At 51.3% G+C, this 24,000-nt stretch overlaps 1 protein-coding gene across 1 annotated transcript in view; it reads right to left on the bottom strand.

Moving 5' to 3' along the window:
• LOC126578467 (uncharacterized) overlaps positions 1–24,000 on the bottom strand; it is a 35,188-nt gene that overhangs the window by 9,693 nt on the left and 1,495 nt on the right. The window contains exons 2-4 of the mRNA XM_050241058.1: positions 20,226–21,178; positions 8,930–9,091; positions 5,055–5,262 (exon numbers count right to left, since the gene is read on the bottom strand). Coding sequence (XP_050097015.1) covers positions 5,055–5,262; positions 8,930–9,091; positions 20,226–20,417 — 562 coding nt within the window. The 5' untranslated portion in view covers positions 20,418–21,178. The remainder of the gene's footprint in view (positions 1–5,054; positions 5,263–8,929; positions 9,092–20,225; positions 21,179–24,000) is intronic.

The raw sequence follows: 24,000 nt of genomic DNA, 5'->3' as shown, positions 1-24,000 counted from the left end.
GATGTGATAAACAGCCATTTTCATCACGAGACAAGCTCGAGAAAAACTCTCGCTTAAAGGGAACAGAACGAAGCGATCCTGAAGCAGCTTTTCGGGAGGCATGGAGTCAAAGGAGATTAGCTGCGAAAAACAAAACGGAATCGCAGTAAGCATTTGTCAAGGGAAACCCATCGCCAGCTAGATCTGGACCACGCGACCGATTAGTGATGGGCATCATTAGAAATGTTTGAACGTACCATCGATCAAAGGTAGCCTCGCTTCCATCAATGCTCTTCCGACCTAAACGCCTTCAATTCCTAACCGAAAAGCTTTCCCAAAATATTCCTTTTCTTTTGAACGATCTTTAGCTCACTCTCTGTCCTTCCGCGCGCCCTTCCACGAAGCCGTGGTCCGTGGTCCGTGGAAAGTTGAAATGATATTAAAATTCACGCACGTGCTCCCGGGAGGAGACGGATGAAAAAAAAAACATCGAGGACACGATGTCAAACGGAGGCCGGGAGGCAGAAAAAAAGTTAGCGAAAACGACTGTAACGCCATCATAACACGAAAGGACCGCGCTGCGATGCTCGCAAGACGATCCCTTGGCCCCACTGTCACCCACAGAAAAAAAAAACAACAACATGGCACCGTTGGCCATAGGAAGAGGCCATCAAAGGAACGAAAAAAAAGGGAACGAAAGATATTTTTTAGAACAACCATTTATTAACCTAAACGGTCTCCGGCTCTGGAACGGCCATACGGTTGAGGGCTTGGCCGATCCGCGTCCAGCTCGCGGAGTTAAAGGCGTTGCGAACGTCAAGTGCAACGACAGCACAACATCGCTTGTTTCGCCCATTGCTTACGCCGAAAGATAGAGCGTGCTTAGCATGATCCAGGACTGCCTCTATCGCACTGATCGTCGATCTCCCCTTCCGGAAGCCAAATTGCCTGGTCGAGAGTCGCGCGCCGTCCGTTGCGTGCTCAACGTAGTCATTGAGTCGACTCAGCAAGACTCGCTCGAATACCTTGCCGACGGTATTCAGCAGGCAGAGCGGCCGGTAGGAGGACGCACTTCCGGGTTGCTTACCCGGCTTGGGAAGGAGAACCAAGCGCTGCACCTTCCATTCTGTCGGGAACTCGCAGTTGTTCAGCAGTTCCTGGAACAGTTGGCGGTAGACTGCCGGATACTTCGCCATAGATGTTGCTACGGCCACGTTCGGTATCCCGTCGGGTCCTGGAGCTTTCTTGGTGGCCAGCCGGGCCGCAATGTCCAGAAGCTCGCTGTCAGTCACTTCTCGGAGAGATTGCGCATTGTGGCTGAGGGTTCTAGCAGGCCACTCCATGGGATCGTGGTGGGGGAACAGCACACTGATTATCTGCAACAGGACCACCGGGTCCATTTCCTGTGGTGTTCGTCCGCCACGCATCCACCCCATTGCCAGCTGGAACGCATTCCCCCACGGGTTGTCATCAAGAGAGATGGCAAGCTCCGCGATTTTCGATCTCTTGCTGGCGCGGATCGCTTTGGTTAGTGCGCGCTTCGCCGCGCGGTAGATCTCTGCCCTGGTAGCTCTAGTGTCCGGGTTCCTTGCTTTATGGAGCATCTTTCGGGCTTTTCGGCAGTCTTTCCGCAGTGCTCGGATTTCCTCGGTCCACCAGTAAACTGATTTTGTGGCAGGGTTTCCACTAGCACGCGGCATAGAGAGATCGCATGCCTTGACCAGCAGGCGAGTGATGTCCGCCAACTCTGTTGCCTCCGTGAAGCGGATGTCTTCCAGCGTTAATAAAAACGCTTCTCGTGCGAAGTGGCTCACTCTCCATCGCCTGAATTGCAGTTGTTGTGCAGAGGTGGTAGGTAGTAGTCCGCTTTGCCTCCCTGCTGCTGTAGGGGGGGTTCCCGGTTGGACGGTGAATACGATGCCTGCGTGGTCCGACAGCATATCTTCGGGTGAGACGTGCCAGTCGTTTTGGCCGATGATCGAGGGGCTGGCAAAGGTCAAATCGACGATCGAGGGCCCCGCAGCGCCGCTTCCTAGGTAGGTTGGAGTATTGCCCCTGTTCATCAGGATCAAACCCAAATCCTGCATGGTTGACAACAGTTCTATGCCCCGGTTGTTGTGACTTCGGCTTCCCCACTCGGTTGCTTTCGCATTGAAGTCGCCCCCCACCACGACTCGGGGGCAGCTTCTCAGCAAAACAGTGAGACTATCCAGCAGGCAGCGGAAACGGTCGATGTTCCACGATGGCGGAGCATAGCAGCTGGCAAACGTTACACCACTAACGTTCGCCACCACTATGCCTGTTTCGCTGGAGCTTATCCGTTTCTGGATCGGGTGTCGTCCGCTGGCAATTATGGCACACGTTCCTACTCTGTCCGTCTGCCATCTTCCATTCGTTGGGGGCGGGTACGGTTCCGACACCAGGCATACGTCTGCTCCCTCTTCTCTAGCGGTCTGGTTCAGGAGGTCCTGCGCCGCTCTACTCCGGTTGCAGTTCAGCTGTATTACTCGGATTGCGGCTGCGCTGCATCCATTGTCGCTCGTCTGTAGCTCTACGAAGAGGAGACGACACCGCACGCTCTGGCGCCTACCGGGTGAGGACCGCCGCACTTGAGACATTTCGGCGTCTCTGTGCAGCTCCTGGAGTGGTGTCCTGGCTTAGCACAGCGCACGCAGTAATCCGAGCGATCTGGCCCGCTGCACATTCGGGCTTCGTGTCCCATTTCTAGGCAGCGGCGACAGCGTTTGCGTTCTGGTGGTGGCGGCTCTGATGGTTGTACCAAACATGTTGTCCTTATGATAGACACCATCTTCCCGCATATGCTGTGGGCTTGTTTGGCCGGTAGCCTTACCCTAGCCCGCTGCTGCTGATCCTGCATGCGCCTCATGGCCACTGTCACCAGATTTGCTCTTCCAGATGGGCCTAGTGCATTCACGATTGCCGCCTTAACATCGTCAGCCTCTGCCACTGGGTCGATGTTGTGTACTGCTACCTCCAGTAGTTGCTGCACTACAGTGGTCTTGGTGTCCTTTCCCAGGCATTGCCGTACTGCTCCAGCCACCTGCTCGCTGTCCGCTAAGCGTGGCATCTTTAGCAGCACGTCCCCTTGCCTGCTTTGCCGTGGTGCCATCATCTTCACACCCATCGCCGATTCTTCTTGCAGCTTGCGGCAGACGTCGAGGAAGGCCTGCCCCTCCGGCAACTGTATCTTCAAGACGTCTGTCCGACCGGTTGGGAGAAGTCGCCTCGCGGGGGCCGTGACTTCTCGCGGTTGCGTGGCTGCTGCTCGGCTGGCTCGGACGACACGACCCTGCTTTCCGACCGTGTTCCAGCCCTCGCCTTCTCCTGGTTCCTTGATGAGTTCTGCAAAGGTGTGCGGTGCCACCATTGCCGTCCGCTCGGGTCGCTGCTGACACTCGGGTCCTTGCTGAGCAGGATTTTCTCGTTCCTGGCGTACAGGTGCTGTTCTCTGCGCAGCTACCAATGTATCGATCCGGAGCTGCAGTACCGCATTGTCCTTTTTACACTCGTCGAGCTCTTTCTCGAGGTAACTGACCTTGGCAGCCATGCTGCCTAGGTCCTTTTTGAGTGACGTGAGCATCGCCATGAGCGCTTCGAAACGATCATGCTCGCTCATGTTGCGGCTATAACGGTGCTTTCCAGCAGTGCATTCTGGGGGTTCATTCTCCGAGTCCTCGTTGTAATTCACATTCGCGGAGCTTACGTTTTCCGCTAATCGCCTAGATCGCCGCACGCAATCGGCATCCGCAGGAGGCGATGTAGCCTCTCTCTTTCTGTCCATTGCCCAGCTGCGTTAGGCTGCAGCTGGATCGAGCCCAGGCTCGATCGAGTACTTTGCACTCGAGCACTTTCTGCACTTGTTATCGGTTATCACTAACACCCGTACGATTTTGCCGAGGCACGCGGGCCTCCTTTCTGCCTCCAAAACAGTCGTTTTTTCACTTTCTCACTTTCCAGACCAGTGCGCCTGTTCGAAGCGGCCTTCTGCCTCCCAGCCTGCGCTCACTCCTCCCAGAACTTCCCGTGGTTCTTCCGTGATTCCGTGGTTTTCCAACAGCGTTCGCGAAAACACGTCTACAGAGTAGCTGTCAATAAGCATCGGAACGAAAGATATGGTTGAGCGAACTTTAAAACATTAATCGTTTCGATGCGTGTAAGGTAAGAACGAGAAGAATGGGTGAGGCGGGTTGTGTAGTCGAAGGAACTCCAAAAAGGCAGCACCGGGGGATGGGTGTGATTCGTGTCGCGACGAAATTACTTCCCGCGCGACCTTCTCCGTGAGAGCGGAAGGAGCGGGTAGAAGCGAGAGGAGGACGATGGAGGTCGGATGTAGGTTTCCAGTTTCATTGCGCGGCCCACCGACGCTCGTTTGCATGAAAAACTCATCCATTGCCCGTCAAACCAACCAGCATCGTGCATGCTAATGCTCCGTGGAGACGTTCGTGGGCTTCCGGAAGGTGGAAGAAGAAGAAGAAGAAAAAGGGACACAAAACACCACCACCGAGGTTTCAAACTGAGGTCCGTCAGCCCATCTTTTTACATTTCTCTTGCAGTATCACTTCACTGCTTGATGAGTCCAGGCCGCCACCACGACATTAGGCTGGTTTCAAGCATCTTGAACCGATGGTGTCAGTGTCGTCGGTGCCGGTTGCACATTGCCGCCGAGTATTTATCTCGCGCCGCTCGCGCAAACCCCCGTGATAAGCACAACGGCACAAGGCGACGCCGCGTCTTCGCGTGAAAGCGTCGTGAAAGTTTATGGTTCCGGAGAAGATTAATGGGTCGGAGGGGGTGGCGAGCGACACCAGAGAAGACACCGAACATTACACCGAAGGTCACTTGGGTCGTGACTATGGGACTATCGTCTCTCTCTCTCTCTCTCTCTCTCTCTCTGGTATCCATCTCAATCTACGCTCCGGGTAATGACGGGGGTATTAGCAGTGTTTGGAGCATCATCGGTACTCCAAATCCCGGCGTGCCAGGTGGGATGGTACATCAACAACAGATAAACCACCACCCAAACCGACAGTTGCTGGAATGAAGGATCGACTTACCATCGTTACAGAACTTGCCCTGATTGATCGGATCCTGGCGGAAGGAGAACTTTTGCAGATCGGCATACGTTTCGGCGAGCAGCCCGGTAATGAACATGCCGGTACCGGCCGAATCCAGTGTCGTCATCGTTTTCGGTGCTTTCGGGAACGAGTGGCGGGGCGAGTTGATGATGATGACGGGCAGCGACACGACAAACACCCAGACGGCCTGTGAAATGTGAAAGACAGGGAAAGCATTCATTTCAGTCACTTAAAGTTTGATTAACACCAGCTCCAGCTGGTAATTATGCACCAGCACCCGACGGATCGATGAAGCAGCAGAAGGTACTCATTATACAGTCGTTTGTGTTTCGGAACGGATACCGATCTACTATCCGTTTGGTTAGAGGGACCGATCGAGCGGCTATCCTATCGGTGAAAGCAGATTTGCATGTCATAATTGGCCTGGTTGTCGGTGACTTCCATTTGCTAGAGCAGACTATTTGAAGAACCTTCTTGGAACTCGAACGAAGGTACCGGGAAGGTATGCTGGTTACTAGGTGCTGCTAAATCGATAGCCAGAAGACGCACCGTCATTTGGGTTGCGGATCGAGAAAAAGGAAGTTAGCTAGAGTTACGTCGCTCCGCAGCAGCAACGTCCACCTGCAACGTCTTTATACTGAGGCGTCTTTGATGTTTTCCCTCGTTGCTTCTTAGAACAATTCATTTGAATGGAGGAAATGGAATATTGATTTTCCTGTCAGTTTCTATCGTCTGCTATCTGACACCTTCATCCGGGGAGGGCTCGTCTAGGGTCAGCCGGTTTGAGGTATCACTTTATACTCTCTCTGCTTTCATCGTGTTCCTGTTGGATCGGATTTTTTTCAGTTTTCACTTTGCTAGCCTACTAGACCAGGGGTATCAAACTCGCGAATGAAGACACATTTTTTCAACATTTCAACAATCACCTCATAATGGAGTTTGAGTTCCCTTGGTTATTTAGCCAATAATTTTTTTGTTAAAACAGAAATATCTACACCTATAAAAATATTAAAAAATATTTCAATTATCTGCCGGAAGAGGTAAACGGGATGCATTTGGTATGTAACAGATCCTTCTCCTTCCCCCCACACCTCTTCAAAATATTTTAAAGTTTCTGGAACATTTAATGGGTTATTTAGCCCCTTTAATTTCAATTAAAAATCCCTGAAAGTTACCGGTTACCTGGCGCCTCCATTGCCGATTTTTGTCAACGAAACTAAATCATTTTATATTCCCGGCGTGGGGATCAATTGTGGAATTGCCTTTACCTATCTGCCTACATTAAAGGCCTTATTTGATTAATATTATCAAGTGTAGAGTGGGCAAGTATGTTTGAGTCTACAACTGCAGGTCATCAAAACAAGATTCCATGCACTGCAACTACCTTCACAATTACCCGTTAATGTAGGGAACTAATTGAAATTTCTCCGAAAGGAAAAAGGGCAAATGTTAACTACATTGTGCAACGTACAGAATAGACTCCGCGCCAGCTCCAGCAAGGGCGGGCTATCATTGCTTTTGGAATAATCTAATTATACAAAACCATCCCTCGCCAAAGCATTTCGCCATTCACGTACACTCCATTAGCAGCACCAGAGGGCACAGGAGCACGCAGCACCACCGGTATCAATGCAGCGTGTCCTTATCGTGCTGCTGGTGCTGGAACGTATGACCGTAAAGCTGGCTTGGTCGGTGGCAGAAAATGGCCCAAGCCACTGCCACTGCGAAACCACCATTAACTGTACACTTTTCCGACATTTATTTCCATGAAAAATAAATGCACCACCACTAATGGATGGAAGAAAATGGCACCGGGCGACGGACGGGGGAGGGGCCACCCATCCATTCCCATCGCCCACTGGACGTGGTACCTTGGCGCAACAGGACGCGAGGAGCATCCATTAAAATCAACATTCGAGTCGAGCGAGGAGGGAGTTCGTTCGGCCTCGCCTCGGTGGTTCCGGTGCATCCGCTGGTTGCATTCGGTTCGAAATGGGCCGCGCGAAATGGCTAGTGCGAGAGGGAGACCGAGAACGAATTCCTTTGCATAAACATAGCAGGTCATTCATTTGCAACCGCATACTCTCTCTCTCTCTCTCTGTCTCTCTTTCACTGCATAGCCTCGATCTTATCCGAAGCCATGTGTAGAGAGATACGCACCGTGAGTTCGTATTTTCCATGCAGTAATTACCGGCTGCCGGTTTGGAGGGAAATTATTTATGCTCCCCTCCCAGTGAGCTAGGCTGGTGGCGGTGTGTTGCGTGACCGATCGGCACCGTACGAGCGTGAGCGAGCGTTATGCTTCATGTTATCTGTTGGGAGGTCCAAACAGAACCGAACCATATCGAGGCAGCCAAACAGCTACCAGCTACAACGACACGGTATCACGATATCACGGTGCTGGTTCATTTGCATGAAACGAAATAGACCTCGACACTCGGATCACCCCCTGGGTGGCCCAACGGTCCGACACAAAACACACGTGTACGGATGCCGGATGCTACAAATCAGTAAAATTAAGGAATCGAAATAAACGGGCCAGTGAAATAATTTATGACCCGTCGCTCGTACAGAGAACCGTCGTTTGCGGCGATCACCGGTAGATAGCTGCTGCTGCTGCTGCTGCAAGTGGTGCTGGTCCACAAAAACGCAAGCACCGGGATACACCGGGCCATGCAGAGGCCGAGGACGACCGAAAAGGATGTCTCTCAAACCAGGATGTGCCGCCTCTGCTATCGCTCGGTAGATTTGTGAGCACGAGCTCCAAATTGTTGATTTGTTGCCAGCAGTTGCCTGAGGTTGCATTTTGCAACGCAACGCCGGAAGCGCTGCAACAGCCGTTGTCGGTGGCCTTGGAATTGGTTTTCGATTTATTCGGTAGCCGCATTAATTGCGATGACGTCATCGTCACAGTGACAGCGTGGGAAAGCTAAACAATGGCAACTCAAGCGTAGTATATCCGGTTCGAAAACACCGTTCGAACAGCATCACAATAATGCTAGGCACTAGGAAAACAGAGACAGAGGGTCACAGTGAACAATGTTGACACTGGTTCCGGGCAATTATGACAACAGATTAAATAGAAACACGATCCCTGCAACGCTCGCACGTCCGTCCGGAGGTAGCGGTTATATTTGCATATTTAGATGATAAACAAATTGCTAGCCAATTGCAATTCCTTCATTCGATCGAATTTTGTTTGCATATCGAGAGTGGATGGTAATGCTGTTGCTACTGCACGCTACACGCTGCATATAGATTACGAATTGGGGGGCCTCGAGTGTACAATGGAAATAATTTGTGAGCTGGTAGTTCAATGGTAGATCGCACCTGAAGAGAGCTAATGCTGTTTCGTTCCATACATTCCACCCATGAACAAACGGGATTGTGAACAAACAAGTCGCTTCATGGTCCGTTTGGTATGAAAATTGTTTACCCCCGTTCCATTCCATTCACGCTGGAAGTCCTCAGTCGACCTTAGTCTTTTGCCTTACACCACTTACACCAAATGGAGTGCCGACGAGCCGATTTCTGATGCAGCTCATAAGCCCTTCAAGGCTAGCGTTTCAAGTAATTACATTCCCGTTGCTCGGCACGACGATAGAGAAGAGCAGCTAGCAATTTATCGCTCAATTATAGAAATAGGAGCTCTGTTTACAAATTGGACCGAACGAACGACCACACCAGACCAGACCAGACCATACCAGAGACCGGAGAAGAAGCTAACCCCATTGGCCATTGGTTATTCCGAAACGAAATGAATGTCACATAAAACGCTTCATTGAACTCACACACAGAGAGGCTCACCGGACTCGTGGACACGTGGTCGCCACGAACACACACCGTATGCTCACCTGGAAGGTCCAGAAGACGGCGAACCGGATCACATTACGCCGATTGTCCTCAAACTGCTTGTCGCGCCCGATTTTCACGATCCGATAGAGCAGATAGCCCGATAGCCGGGCACCCCACAGGCACACGAACACGGTCACCATCAACTGGCGGCTGTCGTAGGGCTGGAAAAGAAAAGAGCGAAAAGAAAAGAGAGTCAGAGAGAGAGAGAGAGAGAGAGAGGGAGAGGGAGTGAATAGATATCAGACACCGGCCTGGTGGGTTGAAAGGAAGTTCCTGGAGACCGGCATCGCATCGCGTTCGACTGGCAAAGAAGATTAAACGGGCTGTAAGGTTCGCCTTCGTTTACCATTTCGGCATCTCAACGCACTAATGGAGATGGCGTTGCGATGAAGGGCCACTATAGCTGCTACTGCTTACGTTTCGTTCGTTTTGCCGCTTATTTATCGCTCGTTCGCAAGGGCTGGACGACGACGAAGGCGAAACGCAAACCCTTGGTTAATGTAAAACCATTTCGCAACTTCCCTCACTCAGCACCATTCGTCTGACGCCAGCAAAAGGGCTCGACCCTGGCTGGAAGTCCCGCGGGAGGAGCGTCATAAAAAATGAGAAATAAAATTGGAATAAAGCGGTTGCGACTGACGTTGTGCCCCGAAAATCGAGGCAATCGATCGAACTTCTTTATGGCCTGCAAGGGAGGGGCGCAAAGGGGGCAAGGAGCGTGGCCGAAACTCCCGTGGGAACGAGCGTAACCGGGCGACATGTGGTGTGGTCTTGGGTCTCTTGGACATCCAGGACAAGCCATTATGATAATCAAGGATAAGACCGTCAGTTCAACACTCGATCCCATCTTGGCGCCAGAGTGTGGAGTGCCGCCGACACCAACAACAACTGTGACCACTGTGACTACAAGTGACTCAAGGAAGCGCAGGAAGAGAGCGATAGCGAAATGGTGAGACGCGGATTCTGGAACTACATTTGTCGTGGTTAAAGGGGATTTACACCCGGCTGTTTGCTGGACGTTCGCCGTTACAGTTTTGCGCGGCATCCGTGGAGATGAAGGTTTTTGTCCGACGATACTTGAGGGAATGAAATATGTATGAACCTTATATCGAAATAAATGATGATTAAATGGAACTTTTAAAGCTCAGTGCGCCACTCCAGACACTTCCCTGCTGCTTGTCGTTTACCACACCAATCCTTTCGAAATACTAGAACACTCGTGTGCGTGACTATTATCAGGAAAGTTCATTTCGAATGCTTAAAGTTTAGCCAAACTTGACGCCCCGTAAAGCGTCTCTCCCAAGGATCAAGATTCAATTTTCACGAAGCACTCGTGAAGACGTGACAACCGTCCGCCCTGCTTTCCAGCCATTACGGAACACCCCTCAATTCACGGGCGGCCTCACGGGGCTCACACTCCAGATAGTTGTCCAACTTTTGCGCCGTCACCACCTTTGTGCGGAAACTTCGCATTCAACAAGCAATCAACCATGGCACGTTCCACTATCGTATTTCTTCTTTATTTTGTTCCTTGTTTTTTTTTCTTTGGGAAGTTTTTTTTGTAACCCTCTGTCTCCTACACTCCTTTCCTTTTCTCCGCCACTTCGTCGTGTTTTCATTTGAAAGCATTCCAGCTAACTACTAAATTGGAATTCGTTTCGAAGCAGCAACTTCGCCTTTGCCAGCGCAGACAGCATGGCAGACCGCGGCCTTGCGTCACAAACATTTCACTTTCGCCACTGATTTCGATGCAGTTTGCCACGCTTTTTACGCCACGTGTCTGTTGGGGTGATTGTGTATGGCTAACGGATAGGAGAAAGAGATGAAAACCCTTTTCTTTACAGCCTTCCGGTTCCCACCTGCCACCAGAACAAACGGCCAATGGACCAATGATGCTTGAGCGTCCTTGATGAAGTACCAGCGTACACAAGATGATTCTTCTCGTGAGAAGCATGACTTTCATCTTGTGTTCACCAGAGAACCATGCTACGCATACGACGCTCCCGTTAATCCGTGAATTCTTGCCACAAAGAAACGCTTTTCCACGGCAACCACCTACGTTTGGCCTTGGGGATGCGGGGAACTCGCGTGTGCACGCTCCAAACGGTGCGCCATTAATCAGCTAATTGAACGAAGGAAATGTAGCAGATTCTCCCGGTTGCTGTTGCCTGTATGTTGGCGTGTTTTGAACGATATGATTAATTACTGTCGCGCGTCTTTCAACTTAGAAGAAAGGTCTGAGAGCTAAAGGTTCTGTTGCTGGAGCTCAAAAATTAAATTAAAATCCCTTCCCTGTGTCTGTATCGGTATTAATGTCCTCCAGAAGTTCAGAATCAACATCACAAAAACGTGGCATGGAGCGCTTTCGTTACCATCATCTCATTAGCGTCGAACGCATGGAAAGTAGCGCACCGCACTCGGTAGTGCACAAATTTTCAAAGAAACAGAAAATCCTCTTAAAAAAGAATTTAAACAATCAGCTAACCAAATCACGAACCAAGTGGCTTCCGCCAAGAGAAACCACCGGGACGCCCGAAGTGAATTCGTGCCAAGCGCCAGCGACATGGTAAGCAATGGTACAGGACGCCGGAAACGAACTTAATGAACCATTCCAAATGTTCCCGTCCATACACAACACCGACACATACCTACGGCACACAAACGGCACCGTTTAAGACACCGAGCACGTCGAACGAACGCTGGGCGAAGCCAAATTGAAAGTTTACGACGTAAAACCGGAACCGGACGAACGGAGGACGGTGTAACCGGATACGTGCCGCTCCTTACCATTGGAAAAAGCCACGGCTTTTGGCCTCCACCGTAGAGCCTTATTTGAGTGGCCTCAGCCGACGGATAGCTTTCGCGTCGCGTCGTGTCGCGTCTCGTCTCGGATTTGCTACCTTGGCCATCATCAGTCACCAAGCTATCGGAACAGGCAAAGTACTTCTTCGCCATTTTGTAAGTTGATTCCATTGTCTTCGATAAGAAATCACGGCCATGCCATGTCTAGGAACACGCGAAAAGCACAAAACACGTCCACGGCATGTTGTTCATGGCAGCCGACGGCTCGACGGCCCGCCAGCTCCATAGTTTTCGTGCATAAACAACGGGCGGTCCCGGCTATTCATCTGTTGCTCTAGCTAGCCAGCCAGCCAGCCAGCCAGCCTGTTTCCGAGAACCTGTCACGAATCGAAAACAGGAAACGTTCGTCCGGACGCCCGTGTCCATCCGCACGACACGGCACTACGGCCCGGCCGGTGCCTAGCGTCATTTGCATGCAGAACCGATTTCCCGTGTTCGGTGCGGAGTGCGGTACCCTTCGCTTCGCCCTGTCTGCCGGCCTGTTCCGCCTCTAAATGGGAGAGCTCGATATCATGTGCTTTCATTGGAAGTTGATGGACATGATGGCAAAAACACGGCGGCTGTTGAGAATTACAAGTTTATTAAAGCCGTCGGCAGTCGGTTCGTCGGGGATGGTAGCAGATGCTACCAGGTGTGCTGGCGATTAAGACGCTTTAATAAAGAGCTAGGAGATGTAGCACTGTAGCGCTGGTACGCTGCTTTAGGCTACCAGAAGTGATCCTTTGATGCGCCAGTTGATGGCCATTACCTGATGTATAATTACAGGAAAAGGAAACCAGTTGTGAGTCAATGTAAGAATCATCCATCCAGCTCCACTCTGATGAGTTGAATGGTTTTACTTCCAAGTGGAACACGTTACACATCCAGACGTATAATCTACTGACGGCAGAAAAGCTTCACACTGATTAGCAGCAATGATTGTCTTGAATGTTATTTAACAATCCAAGGAAACAGACGCCTGGCAACAAAATGAAGGGCCGTACCGGATGGTGCTTCGGTTCGGTTGGATTGAAAACTCATGTCCTCAACAGAAAACGTCTCACGAACTCCTCGTGGCAAGAAGCCTTTTGTCATCATCGCGCTGAATGTATCATTCATGTAGCAGCAGCAGCATGTTTCCAACCGTTACTACCCGTAGCACCTTCTCATTTGATGTTTGTGTTTCTTCACTTCCAGTCGACCACTAGCTGGTGCAAACCCAAGCGAATGTTTTGCTGAACAAATTTGGAGTACACTGCCTTGGTGATGGTCTCCCTGGCAAAGCAAACACTCTGCAAGGTGTCTTTTGGCTGTGCTATAAAGAGAGAGAGAGAGAGAGAGAGAAAGAGAGAGAGCGCGTGGTGCGTTACCCTTGGTAATCCAATAAAATCCCAATTCTTCCAGCAACGAACACGCTGGGGATGCGAGGCTGTCTGAAGCAACCTTCCTGGAGCCCGCGCTCGAGTTTGTTGCTTGTTGTTTGTTCATACGCAAATGAGCAGCGTGAATGGCTCAAAGTGCCAAGTGGCGACGGAGTATGGTCGCAACTACGACTATACAAAGTTGAACCTTCAGAGATTCATCGCGCAGATCCCAAGGACACCGTCCTTGAGCTCTTCGCTACTGCTCCGCTGGTGTGCTGTAGGTGTGCTTTAGCATTCCCGTCCTCGTCTTTATGTCTCTACCACCCTCCCTGATAATCATCCTGAACACGAGAAACTTTCATTTCGGCGCACTTCAAACTGAAGAACCGCATCGTCCTGGCACAACGCACACAGCGCAGAACAAACCAACATGGCGAGCTTCGGTCCGGGTGGATTTCTCTTTTGTTTTTTTTTCTCCTCTTTTTCGCCCCCTATTTCGTTTCCACAAAAGCTACAGCAAAAGAACAAGGATGCGCCACAGCCCTTCAGTTATGATATGGGCTCCCAGCGGAGTGCGCCACCCAGCGTTGGGTCGGTTGCCCGTATCGAGACCACCCAAAAGGTATTATGATTGATGATGAGCGGCAAAGGAACGGCATGGAACGGGGGAGTGTGTGAGCGCGCCCTCGTGTACACCAAGCCAGCTCGAGTTGCGTCATGACGAATTCAGCAGGGTTCATCAAGTTCAACCCGAAAACATCTTGAACCATTCCCGCAGCTCGTTTCCCTGCGGTGCGGTTGGCACAAAAGGAAGAATGAAGAGGATCAACTTATGCCTGTGCGCCATTGTCGCGCGAACTTGCACGGTATTGTTGTGCACGGTGTCTATAGAGCCGTACCAGAAGCAGTAGCAGCACCCGAAATGGCTAACAACGAGAACCGCGACCGAGGGCCAAGTGCAGCAAGTGGCGTGAATTTCCGGCTCAAGAAGCTACTCGCGTGTCTCGTGTTGCGCGCGTGTGTGCACCTTGTCTCACTTGGTGTACGTGCGAATGCTCAGTTTAGCCCACTCGCTGTCGTTGTCTGGCCATTCTGCTCGCAGTCACGAAAGCTTGGCCCAACTACCGGGGTACCTTCGAGTGGAGTGGCGGTCGGTTGGGATGTCGAATGGTCCCGGGGCTCGGGCGCTTCTCCGCTGCTCGTCCTCCTTGTTGATTGACCCGAATGGGGTCAACTAGACATGGGCCGTGGCCGTGGCTCCCGCCGCTACGGGAGCTAAGTAAAAGTGAAACGAGCAACAAAGCAACAAAACGAGGGCGTGGAAGGACGCCACGGCGCCATTTGCCGTCGCGTCCTGGATCCAGCCCGCTCATAACGGATGTCAAGTGTGTTGTGTGAGTTGTGTGTCGGTGTGTATGTTTGGACGCAGCTTGTGTGCCGGAACCTTGTTTACGGGTTTCCGGAGCTACACAACGAGTTACGATGACAATTGCGTTGACCTTCTACGGGACGGTCACGATGCCATGCTCACAAGGTATTTGGGTATGTAACGCCCTGGATTAGAGAGTTATGAGATGTGGGACTGCCCCGTCCGTGTATGCTCAGTGGCCAGCCATTTAGCGGTGTAAACACGTTTCTGTCTGCAGTTCTGGGTCCAGGCAGGAAGCTCAATGGAATGTAGAGGTCAACAGAATTCAACTGTATGCACTGCACTAGGATTTGACCCCTTGAACTTAGATTTATTTAAAAATCTTACATAGCCTTCGGCGTATCTAGCGAGTTCCAGAGAGCAAACATTGACCAGAATTTTATTTTCCTCCTTTCAAGTTCAATCCTAACGCCATCTTGGTACACTACACCACGCCTGCTTTGTTCAATATATCGAAGGAGGAAGTCCTACAGCGCTCCGGTTACCCAGGGTTACAACTCTTCTGGAATGATTCTGCAGAGCCCCATTGTTGACCAAAAAGAAAATTCACGAAGGACTTCCCTGGGCACGAAGGACCAGGCACCTAGTAGCAACACAAACAACCGGTAGCAGCATGTTGTAATATTTACAACACCTTTTGCACCTTTACCGTCGGTACGGAGCCACAACTATCACTCCCAGGGTGAATGAGCGAGAAGCTGCGCAACGAGGAGCGCTCTCGCCCCTTGGAAACGGAACCAAAGCGGTTCGTCCTCGAGCTCTCGTTCGCATGCGATTCCTACACCGTTCGGTGTTCGCGTGTCTGTCTGTGAAGCCGATACGTGACTCACATACTCGATGGGCGCACTGCACTGCTGCCACGTCAATCGTCATCATCGTGCCACGGGGGGGGGGGGGGGGGGGGGGTAGGGTGGACAATATTATGGAAAGGACAACTTTTGCGACAACTCCCCCCGACGCCGATGTTCCCGATGGCCAACGGTTTAGAAAATACACCATTGCATTCCCTTCCTTCGCCGCCTCCGAGAAGGTTGTGGGTTCACTTTCGAACCGAGATCATTGTCGAAATAGCAGCAGCAGAAAACCCCACCGATGCCGATGATATCCAAACCGACGGGGGGGGGAGGGATTTTCCGGGGAATTTTCTTTTGATTTCCAGGGAAACTTTATGCCTCCGGGCCGCCACCGGATTCGCATTTATTTTTGCTATTCGCAAACCAGCAGCACAACGCTCCAGCAGGTGCAGGAGCTCTGTTCCCTTTGAAATTGTTGAAGTGGAAGTTGAAAAGGAATCCCGGAATGACAGTCTGGTTCCGGGTGCAGACATTATTGGTGACGAGCATGCGACGAGCGACGGAATGATAACGTGAAATGTCATTCCAGGACTCTGCTTTGCACGCGCACTGGAGCTAGAACAAGTTTAATGCGCATTTCCGAGTGGATTGGATCGCAATCGGTGCTCGCCATGGCAAGTATGCCCGACAGGAATCCGTCGCTAGAACGGGGGATTCATCTTCGAATCGTTCATAACTCGCCCAAGGCCCAAGCGCAGCCTCGGGCAGCTCGAACCTCACGTACGAAACCAAGATGATGAAAGGATTTGCTTAATGGCACTCACGAAATCACAAATTCCCCTATGGCGAGGGCAGAGGGGAGCCCATGGTGCCATTGCCGGAAGACTATCGCCGTCATCGTCAACGTGTTAATGGGTGGCACGCGGTGTGTCACTCGAAAATTGTTCACATTTTCGGGTGTTGGCCGGGAAGACATCCGCGCCCCCCGCTGGGAAGGGATGGAATGACGATTGATGAGTTGTAGCCGAATACCACCGATCCTAATGGTTTTCGCACGAAAATGTGCCATATCATCGGAATGCCCGACGTGCCGTTCGCTGCGAGAGTAAATGAGTTTGGAAACTTCATTATGGATCAATTAATCGGCGTCTGCCTTCTGCTTCACCACTCTCAGCCGTCTCGTTTCGAAGGGGAAGAAGATATTATCTCAACCGGGCCCCACAAACCATCCACCAATGGTTTTGCAAAAACGATTCCATTCGGAAGCACCGAACGCCAACGCCAGCGAACCCATAAGCGATTACACCTTCCGACTGCCGGGAACACGGCCCGGCCCGGTGTTCTATAACGTGTGAGTTGGCTGAAATCGATTTCCGAAAAACCTCTTCCTCTAAGCTCCATTGCGGAGTGTCCCGGAGAGCGGTCGTGGTGGACCGTTGGTTGGTGCTACAAACTGATATTTGACTGCAATGCAGATGACGCACCTCGCTTAAAACCGAGCCAACGAGGCCAACGAGCCTTCCCTGTATTGTGTAATGGTTGAGCGGGGGTTGGCCAGCTAGCAACTTTTGCAACCCCTACACAACCCACTGTTGAAGTTGCAGCAAAAGTGGTGAACTTTCGAGGAAATTAGCCGAACGCCCGACTTCATGAGTTGAGGTAACGATTGTTGCCAGATTAGTTGGAATGTATGTGGCTGTGTTTGACGGTGTGTGGAAGGTAATTACTGTCCTGAGTTCTTGTTTTTTGTTGCCTTTTTTGTTCATTCGCGCTAAAGTCAGCTATACTGCACACTGGCGAGTTGTGTGCACCAGTTCAAGGATCTTGTACTGAGAACTGGAACTTCTTGAATGTTTCATGTGATTTCCTACATTCCGGTGCTGGCCGACTGTTGAAATCAAATTTTCTGTTCCAGCTTCACATTCGGTGCCCTTTTATATCTCGTTAGATAAAGGGAAAAAGAGAGAGAGAGAGACAGAGAGAGAGAGAGAGAGAGAGAGAGAGAGAGAGAGCAATAGAGAGGTAATTGCTAATGCATTACATTTTGAAGCTGCTCGTTTCGTTCATTCTGGTCTGTACTTCGCGAGCACCTTTCCGACCGGGGACCGGGGGTGGTGGATCAATTATTCAGTGAGCGCCACTCGGTATGACCTTCAAATTGAATCGTTTTCCCGCCACCTCCTTCGGACCACTCGCTACTGTTTAGCTGCTGAGCAAATGGCGTCAGCAATACCAATGGCGCCTTCCAGCCTAAGACAATCCTGCCCGCCCGCCCCCGGCGTTGGATCCTCACAAACACACTCACACGCAGAGCCAAGCCAAGCGGACCAAGACCAAGGCGGTCGCGGCACCTAATTTACCCCCCCAAAAAAACGCCTCGACGGTTCGGTGGTGAGTTTGCCGAAGCGAAACGAAAACTAAACTTCTGCTTCCGGAAGCGTCTGTCTTCCGGAGGCTGGCAGAATTGTGGGCGAAAGGAAAGGAAGGGTGGTCTGTTCCAGTTTGGCGGCGGTTTTAGTTTTCCTCACATCCTTCCCACCACCACACCGCTTGGGCTGTCTCATGAATTATTCAGACACTTTTATTTGCTCTGCGTTCCGGGGCGCGCTCGGCGCGCGAACCAAGACAATCAAGCGATGGGTCGCGCCACACTCTGTGGTTTTGCTGGCGGAAGGGCGACCACCGGATGCCATTCAAACAAGATTTGTCCGTGGCGAAGCGTTAGCCACGTTCCAGGCAGGCCGGTGACACGGTTCTGGCGATTTGTGGTGAACAGCTTCACTGATGAACAGAGGTGGCCTTGCCCTCGCGCTAGGAGCATCAGCGCCTGCTTGGACTGCGATCGCGTCGCGTCTCATAACATGCGTCCGTCGCCCCGGATCGAGGCAAATGCCCGGGTGTTCGGGGAAAAGTCTGCCGGAAAATGCGTAAAAAGGGCTGGCCCTCTGTTCGTTGCGTGCGTCAGAGGACAGTTCGCGATTTTCGGCTAACTCATTTCCGGCCAGAGGGCCATCGTTTATCCCAAAAAAAAAAAACACCGAACGACTGGCGACTGGCGTTGTTTTCCTTTCGTAACAGATCACCGGCAAGCGATGGCCAGCGGCCAGCGAGGTGTAAATTGAACTCCAAAGAACACCCCGCCCCGGGTCTAACAAAACATGTTCTTCTTCGCTCCTTACCTCCGCCATTTGATGGTTGGGCTTTTGTTTCTCCAATTTTTTCCCATTTCTTCCACTAACCATTTCATTCCTTGCTTTGTGGCCACCCCCTTGTTCAAGTTGCGCTCATCCCACAGTGCCCTCCGGTGGGCTTTCACACAAAGTTTCCCACAAACACACGCACACACAAATGCACACAAACACCTAGCGCGGCCGAGGTGACTTGAAACAGCCAGTCAGCTTTTTGCATTCTTTTCTCATTCCGCGACAGTCGCCCCTTCACACCGCGTTTATTTATGTATTTTCCCTATTTTCCCGGGGTGGGCGAGCCTCTGGAAGGTAAAAATTCATTACCTCGCTCGGCGGGGGGTGGGACGAGGTAGCAGGGTACTGTTTCTGGAGTTCGTTTTTCTTTTTTTAGCGCCCAGCTACCCTCAGGACTCACTCGTTTACTCTTCCTCTCTGTTTCTCTCTCTTTTGGTGTCATTTGTTTTATCCTGTTTGGTTTCTCAACCCCTCCATTTTTGAATATGCTGGCTCTGCAATAATAAATGGCAGCAGAAGTGGTTTTGGCTGCTTTGTTTCGCAGCTCTCCTGGTGCGAGCTATTCCCCGGGCGAGCGCCAATGAGAGAAGCGCCGCTAACTGGTTCTCTGTTGGGTGGGTGCAAAACCGCAAAAAAAACGGTGGGAGAAGAAAGCGAAACAATAGACACGCGAAACCAAGCTTAAGAAGCTGTTGTGCTTTGGCCACCTTCTGGCGGCACCAAAACGGAACGGGTGTTGGTGAGCGATAATTTATTCTCACCATCAAATGAAATGACACCTCGACCGATGGTAACACAAGTTGCGGAAGCAAACTTTTCAATTTTTCACGAATCGAAATGAAATGAAAAGCTTAACCAACGGAACCGAGCGGTACCAGCAGAAGCATGGCGAGAAAAATCAAATACAAACCGTTTTGCACGATTTGCTGCGAGTGCAAATCGGAAATTCATACGACAATATACGCGACCCATTCGGAAACGTCGATCGAAAGGAAATGAAAATCCCAACCCACCCCCCGGGCTGCAACAAGCACGGAGCGCTTGTGTGCGTGTTGTGCCTGTTGCACAAAGCTGCTAAACCAATCATAAACTGCACTATTATGGTACGAGTTTTTCACGGATTCTCCTCCACCCCCTGGCGATTTTTTTTTGCAAGGTAGACAGGTGGAGGTGTGAAAGACATTCCGGGTGAAACTTCATCAACAGCTGGCGGCAGCAGTTATCGAACGGAGAACGGAAAACCTAGACTCGCCCCAGTGCTCTAGTTACATCTCTAGTGCATCGTGCTGCTTCGTACGTTGGCCAATATCGTTTTCGATTTGGCAAAGTGGTGATCGATTTTTATGTCCCTCCATACTGCTGCTCGTGGTGTGTTTGAGTTCGATGCTACTGGAGCCACTGCACTGATGCCAATGTCGGTTGCAGTCAATGCATGAAAAGTGCATGAAGGTCACCGGTTCGGTCTGACTGAAAACGTGTTGACTTCCTGGGATGCGAGTAAGGTACCTTTCTTCTGCTCAAACGCCAGTAAGCCCGCAATCGACACTGTGTGGACCGGTGGATACTGGATTTCCATGCCATTTTTCCATTTGATTTCCCTACGATGCCTGTGATTCCGTTCCGGAAAGAGGAGCGCTGAATCACTTCGTTCCTTTGGTACGTACCTTGAGCGCACGGTCGATCTGGCCGAGAAAGAAGGTCAGTAAGGCAATGATGATGAAGTTGACGCCACCGGCAAAATCGGTCAGCTTGTCCAGCTGAAAGATGGCGGCGATCAGGAAGAAGATGATCTGCATCACAACCGTCACGATCGCGCTGATCGCAAAGTGATCCTCATCCAGCACGTTGACGGCCATCTTGCCCACAAACTGCTTGCACACTGTTCAGCTGGCTGATGTTTCGTGTTTTCGTCACTCGTCTGTCGTCTGCTTATCAACTTTCCATTACGCTCCAACACGAGAATTCACACTACTCGTCACGCGCACCTACACTCGTGTAGTAACACTAATCTACGATCACTGCTCGCGCTGCCCTTTGAGCTCTTCACCACCCTTTCAGCTGCCGGGGTTCTGGTGGACACACTGATGGACACCACAACAACACATTCACACCTTCACTCAGCAAAACACATCCAGCAAACACTCTACCACTCACCACGTGTGACCATGGCCAACAGATGCATCATCATCATCACCGTCGCCGCCATCACCACACCACATGGCGCGATCGCGCACACACGATCCTCGCCGCCTATTTATGCTTCACCATTTTCGCCGCCGTCGATCGAGGTCGTGAGGTGGATATGAGTGAGGAAGGCCACGGGATGCCGATCACGATCACGGTAACGAACACTCGCCGGTGTCGGTGGTTGTGTTGCTGGTGGGCAGTACGTTGTGTGAAAGGAGGGTGTTGCTGGCACAGGGTGGGACAGGGAATCGGGGAACGGGTTGCAAAATCCAAAACATGCTCCCTCCCGCCCGTACGATGTGTCGATCGATGCTGCAATCAGAACAACGAAATCATATTCCCCGCCGGGGAGTTTGCAATTGTTGCTTCAGAGCGCTCCTGGATTCTGTGATGCACTTGACGTTCGATCTGCGTCTCGATTGATATTGGGCTATTCGAGAGATAGAGAAGCGAGTTAGTCTGGATCGTTGCTATTTTCAAAATGAGCATTAAAGTTACAAATAGCCGCAACAGAAACACACACGAGCGCAAACGCACGCAGTCACTGCACTGCTCCAACCTATTTATACTTATTGTGATTTCGCGAATGAACTGCGTGGCATAAGCTGCCAACGTTACAGATGCCAAGATTGCTCCCCCTTCTCTTTTTCTATTTTTTTTTCTTTTCTCTCTCTCTCTCTCTCTCTCTCTCTCTCTCTCTCTCTCTTTCTCCCTCTAAATCTGATTCATATTATGGAGTGCTAGAAACAATGTTCCAGCAGCTGCTGGAAAAAGCGGAAAATATGAAACATTTTCCCACTTCATAAAGTTCTCTCCCCAAACTCAACCTTCGACCCTTTGGCCATTTGTTCTGCATGCAGCTGCTACGGGCGAGGGCGGTGTGCAAGAGGTGGGCAAGAAGAACAAAAAAGGAGGCAGCGAAGAAAGCGAACTAAACGATAAACAAATTAACGTTTACATGTTTTTACTCCCGTCCCGTCAAAGAAACATTTGGTTGCCGTTGCCAGTCTATTCTTCTTGAGCCTGGCGCTTCATTTCCTGCACTCGGTCGCTGGACTTCACTTCCTGGAATGGCCCAGCGGTGGTGCAGTATTGCCGCGGGATCATAACTTATCTTGACACGCGCGCGCGCAAGCGGCAGCATTTTAGCGACCGTCCGAACATCAATGGCCATCCCAGAATCGTTATCATTTTGCCTTTTGTATCGCGCAATGGTGGATGGAATGGGTTCATAAAAACCGAGGAGCAGGAAGAGCAAAAGGCCCCCGCAGATGGCATCCTTACGCGCTATTCGCATCCAGATAGAGCGTAAGATGGTCCCCTAGGACACACTGGCCGTGCTTAACTGGGTCAACGGTCCCATAAAAACGGTCGTTTCGATCGCAAAGTTCGCGACAAACTGTGGGTTCGTGTGCGGGCGCGATAAGCCGTGCAAAACTGAGCGCTACTAGGCGCCTCCATCACTGGGCGCCTCCATCACCACATGAAATGATTTAATTTGGAAAAATCCAACGAAACAGCTTCCGTACGACGGTAATCCCACGTTCCACTGGGGCCACTTTGAAGAGAGAACTGTCCATAGGGAGGGTGTGTGAACAGAGCGCCAGTTGCCAGTAGAGTACCACCACGGCATCATCTCGCCGCAAGGGGCCACGCCAAATATGCAAACGTCACTCTAATTAATGTTTGATAGCCAGCAGAAATCGTAATGAACCCGTGGGCGGAGAGGGTAGTGGGAGTGAGAGGGAGAGAGAGAGGCATCAAAGGCGTGATCGTGACGTGGCACCGGCTACCGTATCGCTCCTTTCACCATTAATTAATGGCATCTGACGAAATTGGTGGCCATTTTGTGCTTTTAATTAAAATTTTATTCCACTTTCGGCGTTGGTGCGGGGGTCCAAAAAAGACTTTGGGGTGCTTTCAGAAGACCATCCGTGTACTCGATCTAACGGTGTATGTGCCAGCGAGGGCGAGGAGTGGCTCGGTCCAACCGGTAGTGCATTAAAATAATTGCTGCTCTACCAGCACACCAGCGGACGCGTGTATGTGGTGCAAGCGGACAGAGAGGACATCGGGATGCACCGGCATTGGAGGGGCAACTAAAACGTACCGAGCAAAATGGAACTCAAGAACGCGCTTGTTAGATCTTCCAGAACTCCGGCAGCAGCTGATGATGGCAACCTGATGATGATGATGATGATGATGATGATGAGGTGCCCCAGGGGTCCATCATCTCTCTCTCTCTCTCTTTCTTTCCACACACCACACTCTCTGCTCAACAGCCAGCATTCTTCTTCCCAGCGCTAGCAGAGCCGCACACATATCGTCTCCTGGCGTACGGCGTCCGTAGTAGGACGGTTGCAATCCCGGAGTGTCGGAGTGTGAAACGTCAAAATAAATAAATGCTTGCTTGCCAGGCGACCTTGGTGGGCTCACCCCAGGGGTATGCCGGGTGTACGGACGGGCGTGCAAGTCCCCGATGTTTACATAGACCACGCGCACACCGCCACCGCCTTCCCCTGGACGCTGCAAAGGGGGAACCAAATCAAATACTAAGCTGTTGCACGGCCACTGGCCTTATGTACCCCACAAGACAAGGTATCCTGCTGCTGGCCATTCCGTTTCAGGTTTTTGGATTTAAAAAAAACTCCCGTCCTGCCTTTTTCCTTCTGTCTAGTGAGTTCCCAAAATCGAAATGCCTTTCGCTGCAAACCATTACCGATTGCAAGCGACAAGAGCGCGGTTGTTGGCGTTGTTGTTGTGATCACGGCGTGCAGCAGCGAGACCGAGCGTGCATCAGTCCATTACCGATCGATAAGGTTCAATTAAGGGGCGGGTAAATTGGAGTCGCTTTTCAGCTTCCGGCACACCGGTGGCAGCACGGACGGACGGCGCAAATTGCATTCGACATCCTGCTCCATCGTTCCATCGAGCCCCCAGCACGAGCACGGAGACACCTGCTGGTGGTGGGCTCTACGGGTGGTGGCAACCATTAGCGTTCCTCCTACACTCTGGCCTGCCTGGTGCCCGCCGTGCCACGCTGGGATCGTTTATTTATTTGCTATTTCAATGCTTCCTGGTGGTGCTGGTAGGACACGACGGAGGAAGGAACACATCGCTAGCTTCAACGTAACACAAGAGATGAAGCAGGGGACATGGGACATGATACAGGCCAACCTTCTGCCAACATCCGGGAGTGATCGACTGCGCCACAGGAGTTGATATCTGAGACACAGACACACGCGCCTCCCG

The sequence above is a fragment of the Anopheles aquasalis genome, chromosome 3 (genome assembly GCF_943734665.1).
Source record: "Anopheles aquasalis chromosome 3, idAnoAquaMG_Q_19, whole genome shotgun sequence".
Taxonomy (NCBI): Eukaryota; Metazoa; Arthropoda; class Insecta; order Diptera; family Culicidae; genus Anopheles; species Anopheles aquasalis.
The sequence above is the reverse complement of the archived record's forward strand: the minus strand, read 5'-3'. Positions and strand labels throughout refer to the sequence as shown.